The 10,556-nt window shown below is 52.1% G+C and overlaps 1 protein-coding gene across 3 annotated transcripts in view; it reads right to left on the bottom strand.

The window, feature by feature from the left end:
- Positions 1–10,539, bottom strand: part of HPS1 (Hermansky-Pudlak syndrome 1) — a 21,600-nt gene extending 11,061 nt beyond the window's left edge. The window contains exons 1-9 of one of the 3 annotated variants that reach the window (XM_005885381.2): positions 9,583–10,539; positions 7,802–7,918; positions 2,645–2,782; positions 2,338–2,480; positions 1,877–1,985; positions 1,447–1,607; positions 905–1,016; positions 167–262; positions 11–86 (exon numbers count right to left, since the gene is read on the bottom strand). In XM_005885381.2, the coding sequence (XP_005885443.1) occupies positions 11–86; positions 167–262; positions 905–1,016; positions 1,447–1,607; positions 1,877–1,985; positions 2,338–2,480; positions 2,645–2,782; positions 7,802–7,918 (952 nt within the window). In that variant the 5' untranslated portion in view covers positions 9,583–10,539. Of the gene's footprint in view, positions 1–10; positions 87–166; positions 263–904; positions 1,017–1,446; positions 1,608–1,876; positions 1,986–2,337; positions 2,497–2,644; positions 2,783–7,801; positions 7,919–9,582 lie in introns of those variants that run through there. The other 2 variants (XM_005885379.2, XM_014532697.1) reach the window with 2 other exon arrangements.
- Positions 10,540–10,556: the final 17 nt, after the last annotated feature.

Genomic DNA, 10,556 nt, shown 5'->3' with positions numbered 1-10,556 from the left:
CAGGTCTCACCTGAACCTGAACTTCGCTCCCCTGGGGAAGGAGCAGGGGTGAAGTACTCCTCAGGGAGGGAGAAGCTGTCTGTCTCCTGGGGGGAGAAGGGGCAGCTTGGGCTGAGGGCTCAACCCGGCCCCTCCCCTCCCCTCCCCGCAGGCACAGGGCACATACCGTCCCTGTGGAACTCCGGGCGGGGCCGGAGGAACGAGGGCGCCAGGCCTGCTGCACGGGGATGTTCTGGCTGCTCTGCAGCCTCCGTGGGGAAGGCTGTGACAGGCACAGGAGGCGCGGTTAGAGCATGTCTGACGGGCTCCTCCCCAAGGTCCCCACTCCCAGCACTTCACAGCCCAGCCACCGAGCAGAGGCACAGGTGCGACTGGCTCCACCGTGAGGCCCTGGTGTGGCCTCACCTTCCACGGATGTTCCAGTCCTAGGTGGTCTAGTCTTTCTCCAGAACCACTGACATTCCCTCACACTGACATCCAAACCACTGACGAGCAGGAGGAGGGTGACGGTGGGGGGCACACTTACTGAGAGTCCCCCCGCCCCAGGCATTGCTGGGCTCTAGGAACCTGCCTCCTTTATTCCTCCAAACAACCCTGAGAGGTAGATGTCATCGCTGTCCCATTGCACAGATAAGGCCACTGAGGCTCAGAAGGGGTTAGGATCAGCCCCGCTCACATAGCTAAGTGGTGAAGCAGGGACTATCTGACTCCAGAAATCTGCACTTTTAACCACACGCATTCCAGAACTCTCCTTCTATCTGAAAGCAGCAGGAAAGGCAGGCCCAGCCACAAGCCCAGAACTGTGACTCAGGAGCCCCGGCCGCCCCAGCAGCTGCCGGCACCCCGCGGACGGGTTTTCCACGCGTCCCCGATGGCCTCCCGCTGCCCAGAGCCTGTCCGAGACCTGAGTGTCATCACCGTCGTCCTCCTCCGCGGTGCTCTCACTGGGGTAGAGGTCATGGACCATCAGGATGAGGGCCAGCAGGTCGGCTGGGCGCAGGGAGCTGGCACTGTGGCTGCAGAGAGAACGGGCGGCTGGTTGGCACGTGCCCAGTGCCCTGGGGGGCAGTGGACGAGGACAGCTTGGGTTGTGGAGACACAGGCATGGTCCCGACCCCCCAGGAGTTTATGATTGCTCCAGCTGATTCTCCCTTTTTGGAGAAAGGCAGGGTGTAGATAAAATTAGCTCATCAGTTTTTAAACTAAAACTTGGTTGTGTTAAAAATAATTATCAATGGGGAACCACCGGGGACCAGGAAGTCCTAAATTCTGACTCTGAGACAGTATTCCCGGGAGAAGTACTTCAGAGAGAGACTGAGCTGAGAGGGGCTGAGGAATCTAAGAATCCGAGAAGCTTCATGGGAGAGACGGTTCTGGAAGGTTTTCTTGGCCGGGGAGGTGGGAATTGTCAGACGGGGTGAGCGAGGGGCCAGGGCCTCAGCTCACCTGGAGTAGAAAGCCAGCAGCTTGGAGTGCACGAGCAGGAAGGCGTGCAGGGCCTCCTCGCCGGCCCGCGCGGGGCTGGAGTTCACGGCCTGCACGACGTGCCGCTCCAGCGCCTCGATGCACAGCTCACAGAGCTGGGGGTGAATGAGCCGCTCCACAGCCTGGCCACGCGGGAGGAGAGGAAGCCATGTCACCCGCCACCCTCTCCTGCTCCGGCCCTGGCTGGGGGGTGCACTCCCTCAGTCCACACTGAGCACACACACTGGGAACAGGGAGCTCAGACCAGCACGGATCCTGCCTCACTAGAAGCTCCTGTGTCTGGGGGTCTGCCTGCGCCCTCACTCGCGAGAGGGATCAAAACCCGGACCTACAGCTGCACGGCCCCTCTGACCTGACTCTTCCTGGGCCCGAGGACCCGCACCCACGTCACCTCCACAGCGAAGCTCTGCTCCCGCTCGCGCAGGCGGCCGTGGGTCCGCAGCAGGCTCTGGAAGTGCTCCCACACCTGGACGCGCTGCTCCGTGTCGGGGGGCCGCAGCCTGGGGGAGAGCACGAGGGCATGAGAAAGCTGGCTGTCCCCCTTCAACCACGGGGCGCAGCCCTCGATCCCGGGCAGGACCGGCAGAGCTCCAGTGACCTGACTAAGTCACATGCAGAGCCTGCAAAGCACAGAGGGCCATGTTGGGGCCATGCCCTCGGTGGAGCAGGAACCAGGGGCCGGCGCCTGAGAAAATCGCTGCCCTTCTCCGGCTCTCACACGCAGATGTGACACGACCCCAGCTAGAGGCCCAGGGAAGCACAGGAAGGAGCCAGGGCCCCGGTGAGCACACACGGCCTGGCCTCAGGAGAGTGCTGAGCAAACGCCTGGATGGACCAGCCACGAGGACTCACTCCTTCCGGATGAGCTGGCCGTCCACGGTGACCAGCCCGAAGTGCACCTCGAACAGGAACTTGAGCACACGCAGCTTCTGCCGCAGGTCCCCCTCGGCCTCCGTGCCGTCGCCGTTGATGGCGATGAACAGGCATTCTCCGAACTGTGGGCACAGCGGGCTGATGTCAGCCAGCCCCGGGGGGCTCCCTCACCTGCCCTGATCCCTGGGGACAGTGAGGGGACGATCAGGTCCCAGGGAATTTTGATAAGACTGCCCATGGAGTCCAGGGAGGAGGAGGAACACGGGCCCCAGGACCACACACTCACCAGGTGAAGGACGTAGAGGTAGCTGCCATTTTCTGTGGAGAAGCAGGTGTACGTGTCTGAGAGCTTCTCCAGCATTGTCATGGAGGAGATGATGACTGGGGCCAGGAGGGTGCTGAGCTGGTCCTCCAGGGCAGGAAGCTGCAAGAGGGGGAGAAACCCTGCTTGAGTGGGCCGGCCACTGGGGAAAAAGAAATGGACGGAGCCGGCCTGGCCACCAGGGTGTCCACAGCTCAGGATCTGCCTGGGAGGGTATCACTGTTCTGACACCGAGGGAGCAGAAAGACATTGCCTCAAACCTGGGGTGTCGTTAGGAAGGCCAGGAAGGGCTGGCCACCTCACTGTGCTGTCGTTAGGAAGGCCAGGAAGGGCTGGCCACCTCACTGTGCTGTTTAGGGCCCGAAGGTGGAAGGGAATGTGAAGAGAGGAGGCCATGCTTCCACAGTGCAATGCTTGGGCATTTGATGGAGAGCTGGCCAACTCAAAGAGCATTCGCTGCATGGCGCTCGGCCCGTGCCCTCTGCAGCAGAAAGCCTGCTGTGGGGCAATGCAGCCTAAGGAAAGGGGTCAGAGAGCGGGCACAGACCCAGGTGCAAAGATGTTCACTACAGCATCGTGTATAGTAGCAAGCAGCTGGGGGAAAGGTAAGCGTCTAGTACCAGAGGGACATTAAATAAGTAACAGCTCGTCTAAATGATGGAAGAACAGAAAACCACTTAAAGCAGTGGAGTGTTTCAATGATGTGGAACATTCCTCCATATTGCAGTCAATGTTATGTTTAAAAAAAAAGGTGCGGCCCGACGGGCGTGGCTCAGGGGTTGAGCATCCACCCATAAAACAGGAGGTCACGGTTCGATTCCGTCAGGGCACATGCCAGGGTTGTGGACTCGATCCCTAGCAGGGGACGTGCAGGAGGCAGCGATTAATTCCCTCTCATTATTGATGTTTCTCTCTCCCCCGCTCCCTTCCTCACTCTGAAATCAATAAAAACACATTTTTAAAAAATGGTGTGAATGTTTTGTATTTTAAACTGTATAAAAAGCATTAAAAATATTAAGAAAGTCAACATTGTTAAATTTATTCTGAATAAAGGGACCTGTGAGTGACTCTTTCTCCTACTTTTTCTATAGTTCTGTACTTCCTCTATTTCCATAACAAGCACACTTTTACTTTTATAAGCTCTTCCCCCACCCATCCTCTCTGCCCTCCCAACTAAGGAACAAAACAAACAAAAAAAGATGGACAAATTAGTAGAGAATCTGCAAATAAAATGGGATAAGGCCAGTGGCATGGCCTCAGCTGAAACTCACAACACTGGAATGCTAGAAGGGAGGGAAACGCTGGCCTGCCCCAGCTGATTCCGGGAGATCTGACTGCGATATGAGAGCAGAGTCCCGACCTGGAGCCGGTGAGATCTCCAAGGAGCTGAGGAAGCCCTTGCTTCGAGAAGCCAGAGGCCGTGCGCAGCGTTAACATATGAACTGGACACAGCCGTGCGGCTCATTTTCTCCCAACGTCGCAACATCAGGAGCCAAGGTCTGTGCCCATCGGCTGCAGAACCTGCCAGTGAAGCTTACACAGCGGCTGCTTCTCATCATTCAGGTCCCAGCTCAGACAGCCTCTCGCCTGACCACCCTCAGGCCACCCTGCCCCAGTCACTCCCCATCTCACACCCGGTTTAAGTGCTTCCGACCATTCATCACTCCCTGAACTCACGGTGCTTAGGTTCACTGTTGTATGTCATCCCTTTTTAGCCCCTAATTACATGAGAGCAAGGTCACATTCACTGCTTTACCCCCAGAGACCAGCACACAATAGGTTCTCAATTAATATTTGTCTGGATATCCCTCCAGATAGGCAAATGTTGAATTGTTCACGTACCATAATTTTCTAGAACTGTCATGAATGAATTATATCAATAGAAAAGTCACTTAAAAATCTAGAGTGTGTACGGCAACTCATGTTAAAAGTAGTAGTTTTTTCTGCAGGTGTAGCCAGAATTTTTTCTAGGGGGGGGGGGAGATAAAAATATTTGGTGTAGGCAGAGTGTGAGGGGACATTCTCATACTAGTTGGTAGAATTATAAAGTGGTACAACATCTATGGCTTCTGAACTGATGTTTCTGTACTTAGGAAGGCTGCTTCTCATCATTCAGGTCCCAGCTCAGACAGCCTCTCGCCTGACCACCCTCAGGCCACCCTGCCCCAGTCACTCCCCATCTCACACCGGTTTAAGTGCTTCCGACCATTCATCACTCCCTGAACTCACGGTGCTTACTTGGTTCACTGTATGTCATCCCTTTTTAGCCCCTAATTACATGAGAGCAAGGTCACATTCACTGCTTTACCCCCAGAGACCAGCACACAATAGGTTCTCAATTAATATTTGTCTGGATATCCCTCCAGATAGGCAAATGTTGAATTGTTCACGTACCATAATTTTCTAGAACTGTCATGAATGAATTATATCAATAGAAAAGTCACTTAAAAATCTAGAGTGTGTACGGCAACTCATGTTAAAAGTAGTAGTTTTTTCTGCAGGTGTAGCCAGAATTTTTTCTAGGGGGGGGGGGAGATAAAAATATTTGGTGTAGGCAGAGTGTGAGGGGACATTCTCATACTAGTTGGTAGAATTATAAAGTGGTACAACATCTATGGCTTCTGAACTGATGTTTCTGTACTTAGGAATCTATCCCAAGGAAATAGTAAGATGTGGGATAAAATTCAAGCACAAGTGTTCCCTACAGTAATAGTTACAGAAAACTACAAGTGATAAGCAAGCCCAGTATTGAGGAAATAGTTAAATAAATGCACGCATTTATCCATACACAGGAATATGTTTCCATGAACATTTATGCTTTTGAGAATATTTAACAAAATGGAATAAGCCTTAGATATGATGGTAAGTGAAAAAAACAGAAAACAAAACTGTAAATGTGGCATGATCCCAACTACGGTATATGTAAAATCTACTGAGCGTTGTCCTCCACACCAAGAAGTTGCTGGTTCAGTTCCCAGTCAGGGCACATGCCCGGGTTGTGGGCTCAATCCCCAGTGTGGGGCCTGCAGGAGGCAGCTGATCAGTGATGAACTTTCATCATTGATATTTCTATATCTCTCTCCCTCTCCCTGCCTTTCTGAGGTCAATAAAAATGTATTAAAATAAATAAAATGTAGAGTGAAAATAATTAAGTGAAAATAATCTGAGTTTTAATAATAAAGTGTAAAATGGGATGTTCACATGTAAAAAAAAATTTACTTTAGTTTATACCTGACACCATATTAAAAAATTCAAAATGGATCATTAGACCTAATATAAAACCTAAAACTATAAAATTTCTGGAAGAAAATACCGGGAGAACTCTTCGTGATCTTGGGTTGGGTAAAGATTACTTAGATATGGCATCAAAAGCATGATTCATAAAAGCAAAAAGCAAAAAAAAAAGGACAAATTGAAGTTATCAAGATTAAAAACTTCTGCTCTTTGAAAGACACTATTAGATGGATGCAAAGATAAGACACAAATTGGAAGAAAATAAATACAAAACATCTATCTCCTTGGATTTACATCCAAAATACATACGAAATAATCAACCCAATAAACTGGCAATAGATTTGTACAGTTCAGTAAAGAAGATATAAGAATGGCAAATAAGCACATGAAAAGATACTCAAAATCATTAGTCATTAAGGTAATGAAAATTAACACACAATGAGATTCTGTCACGAACAAATTATATTAATAGAAAAGTCACTTTCTATTACTGATCAGAATGACTAAGTAAGTTTACAAAGAGTGACCACAGCGGGTGTCAGCAGGCTACTGAGGACGTGGAAGTCTCACATCCTACTAGTGGACTATTAGATGGTACCACCTCTTTAGGAAAGCTGGGCAGTCTCTTAGAAAGTTTAACATACACTGACATGATCCAACCAGCTACCCTAGGGATTTCCACGACAAGCCAGTGAGAGCTGCTTTACATGTAAGTCAAAACTGGAAACATCCCGCATGTTGCTCCCACCAGCAGGTAAGTGGCTGAACCAGTGATGGCGAACCTATGACACTCGTGTCAGAGGTGACACGCGAACTCATTTTTTTGGTTGATTTTTCTTTGTTAAATGGCATTTAAATATATAAAATAAATATCAAAAATATAAGTCTTTGTTTTACTATGGTTGCAAGTATCAAAAAATTTCTATATGTGACACGGCACCAGAGTTCAGTTAGGGTTTTTCAAAATGCTGATACGCCGAGCTCAAAAGGTTCGCCATCACTGGTGAACCAACTGTGGCGCATGGTGAAGACAGACCACAGCTCAGCTGTGGAAGGGGATGAACTGCTGAGACACACACAGTACAAGAGGGACGAGTCTCAGTCAGGCTGCGTGAAGGAAGCCAGACCAAACTAAAACCAAACCCAGCCCGGTACCCACTGTAAGATTTCATCATAAAGGTCTATAAATACAAACTCATCCATCATGACAGACAGCAGATCTGTGGTTGGCCAAGTTGGGGGAGGTGAAGGAAGCTCACAAATTTGGGGGATGGTGGCTATGTCCATTTTATTGATTGTGATGGAATTGCAGATATGTATAAAGTATATCAGACTGTACACTTTGAGTATGTTCAGGTTATAGTATGTCAATTATACCTTAATACAGCTGTTATAAAAAGTAATGTGTTGCCCTGACCGGTTTGGCTCAGTGGACAGAGCGTCAGCCTGCGGACTGAAGGGTCCCAGGTTCGATTCCGGTCAAGGGCATGTACCTTGGTTGCGGGCACATTCCCAGTGGGGGCTGTGCAGGAGGCAGCTGATCAATGTTTCTCTCTCATCGATGTTTCTAACTCTCTATCCCTCTCCCTTCCTCTCTGTAAAAAAATCAATAAAATATATTTTTAAAAAAAGTAATGTGTTAAGATTATGCTAAACTTTTTAAGTAAAGAAACTGGTGAGATCAAGTTTCTCTGCTGTGCGATTAAAATTCTACCTCCCCCTGCCCTCACTTAGCCAGTCAGCCCTGGGGGAAGTAAGGGGTGGGAGGTGCGAAGGATGCTGGGCCACACACTGTCTCCGGCCCCGCCCTGGAGGGCGGGCAGGTTCTCCTGCCTCCTGTCCTCCCGGTAGTTCTGTGTTGTCCCCTCCCATCCATCCCACACTCACCTCTTCTCCCTCATACTCCGACTGCCCAAACTTCAGCCGCAGACTCTCTTCAAACTCCTCATCTGTCCAGTAAAAGAGGACCTCTGCCCCCTCTGTGGCCACCAAGACGCACTTCATCTGCCAGGGAGAAGCAAGGTCAAGGTTGCCTCCCAGGCCCACATCCTTAAGCTCGGCCTGAGTGATGAAGAGGATCCTAACCCCAGCAAACATCTATGAGCCCTTCCTGGGCACCAGGCACCACGGCCGGGCCTCCGGGTGTTACTTCTCCACACCCTCTCAACCACCTGGTAAAACAGGAACCTTCAGTTCCTTCCGTTTCATCGAGCACCATGTGGCACAGCTGGAAGTGGCAGAGAAGGGATCCTGTCTGAGGCCACGGCTGGGGCTCTTCCCTGTGTCTTCTGACCCCTGGGCCTCCTGGGACCAATCGTGAGGAAGGACCCAGCTCTCGATCTGGACACGAGTCCCCTGCACGGGGAGGCAGGCAGTCCCCGGGCTCATGGCAGACAGAGCCTGTGCCGGAACGGAGGGCAGCTACGGAACCTCCCTCGGGGCAGTCCAGAGGTGTGTTTGTCCTCAAATCAAAAAACAGCCACAAAAGGCGAGCTTCGAAGCCCACCAGGAGTGGATTCCGCACAATTTCATTCACATGTTCTTGCTTTGGGTGGAAACAGAGGCTGCCTGACCTTGTCCACGTTCTCACACCTGTTTAGCTGCTGAGTTCGCAGCCACATCCTCCAGTATTTCTGGCCCTTTCGAACCTCCTTCCCCACCACCCACACATGTACCCTCTGTGCCACACATTTTAAGGCTTAATTATAGAAAATGTGTTTTCTTATCCACCAACTGGTCGATTCTTAATTCAGAGCTCCCTGCACTGTGTCTTGGCCCCCGGGGTGCAGCAAGACGTCGAGCCTCTCAACCCCGGAGAAGCGTGCCCAAGCCTGGTGAGGCCAGACCTCTCAGGTGGTGCGTGCGGCTCAGAACCCCCGAGAGGAACTTCACACCTTCTCGTGTGCCTCAGTGTGCCACACGGACATGATCACGTTGCCCCTGTGCTAAGACATGACACGGATTAGGAAGGAAGCTCTGAGTCTTCCGTGAGTGGAGGTCCAGCTTCAACAGGATCCTAGCATTTCGAGGTCTCAGACCCCTACTCTCTTTAGGATCCCCTATCTGAGCAGCTTAGTGGTACTTATTGAATTCCCTCCAAATCTCCAGTTGGTTTATCAACTCTAATGCAGAGCACCTGGCCTCAAGGTGTTTCCAGCCTATCCCCGCGGAATTGCTAAGCACCAGGCAGGGGCTGCAAGAACACGGAGTGTGAAGAGGTTGCTGGACGAGGGCAGCTGGACCTGGAAGAGGCGCCGGGACTCCCAGGCCAGCCTGATGTGGGGGTGGGGCATGGTACGCTATGGAATGATGGCTGTGGTCCACAGCAGAGAGCCCCTGTAGGCTTGTAAGGCTGTGGGAAAGGTGTGCTACCCACAGATGGGTGAGGTCAGGTTATGGAGGCAGGTCACCTGGTGTGGGGTCCTGAGGGCCCACTCCTTGGTGGAGGCCAGGAGAAGTATAGCCTAGAGACACAGCCGACCCTAATGACTGCCTAGATGCGAGGGAGGACGGAGAGAGTAGGCAAAGGTGACGTCAGGGGCTGGGGAGAGGGCTCTGCAGAGCCTGGGAGAGCTCAGTCACTGCCTGCCTCACTCTGTCCACCTCCCGCAGCCCCAGAGTGGGTGCTGCCTGCCTCCGGCTGCCCCAGGTATGGCGGAATCATCTACCTTGGTAAGGAGCACAGCGGAGCTTCCTGACAGCCAGCGGTTCAGAAAGGGCTGCAGTGCACAGACTCTGTGACCAGCTCATGGAGAGCAGCATAGCATTCCGGGTCCTGCAAATGCTTAAAACAGAGAGGTCATGAGGGCAAGCAGTTCTGACTGTGCCGGTTCCTGGGAGTGGACAAGGTGGCGAAGGACTGACTGCGTGGTCACAGCTCTCGCTCTGGCTCGGAGGCAGTCTGCTCAGTAAATTTCCCCCACAGCCAGGTGTCTGAGTGCTCTGTACCCCTCCACCCCTACCCGTGAACAACTGGAACAGGACATAGCAGGTGCCCCACAAACATGAATTCCCACCTACTGTTTCCCTCCAAGCACGCTCACTTCCCTGTGGGTCATGCAGAGCCACGGTGTGGTCAGCAAACCCACTCTAGTCCCAGGAAAAAGGAACCTGACCCCTGGTTCTAGTTTTGGCTTTGCCAAGGCCCTTAAACCTCCCTGAGCCTCAGACTCGGCTGGGAAAGGGAGGAGAAATCCCTGCTGCACTTGCCTATGAGGTTATAGCGAGAGTCGGGGGTCACCTGGCAGGAGGTGTGTGGGGGGGAGGGGGTCTTTATGCTTATTTCCCAGGTGCCCTTCATCAAACAACGGGATGAACTAAACTGGCTGTAGGTCCTTCACATTTTGATGATAAAAGGCGGGAGTAATGCAAAGCTTTAGCTCAATGAGGATGAGGCAGGAAGGGCTTTTAGGGCTCAGCATTTTTTCGCTACAGAACTGAGCCTCGCTACAGGACCGGGTGCCTGGGCTTCAGGCCACATTCCCAGGAAAATGGGAGTGTTCCTAGTGAACATTCGGTTGTACTTTTGTTATTCCAAACGGTAGTCAGAGGCCCTGTTCTCTCTCTCCTGCGCTCAGGAGGGAACGCGGGACTCACGGAGCTCTGCCCGCGCCCCCAGCCCCAGCGTCCTTGGGCACCGTCT

Source organism: Myotis brandtii, unplaced genomic scaffold (assembly GCF_000412655.1).
Source record: "Myotis brandtii unplaced genomic scaffold, ASM41265v1 scaffold902, whole genome shotgun sequence".
NCBI classification, from domain to species: domain Eukaryota; kingdom Metazoa; phylum Chordata; class Mammalia; order Chiroptera; family Vespertilionidae; genus Myotis; species Myotis brandtii.
This window is presented reverse-complemented; position numbering and strand designations above follow the sequence as displayed.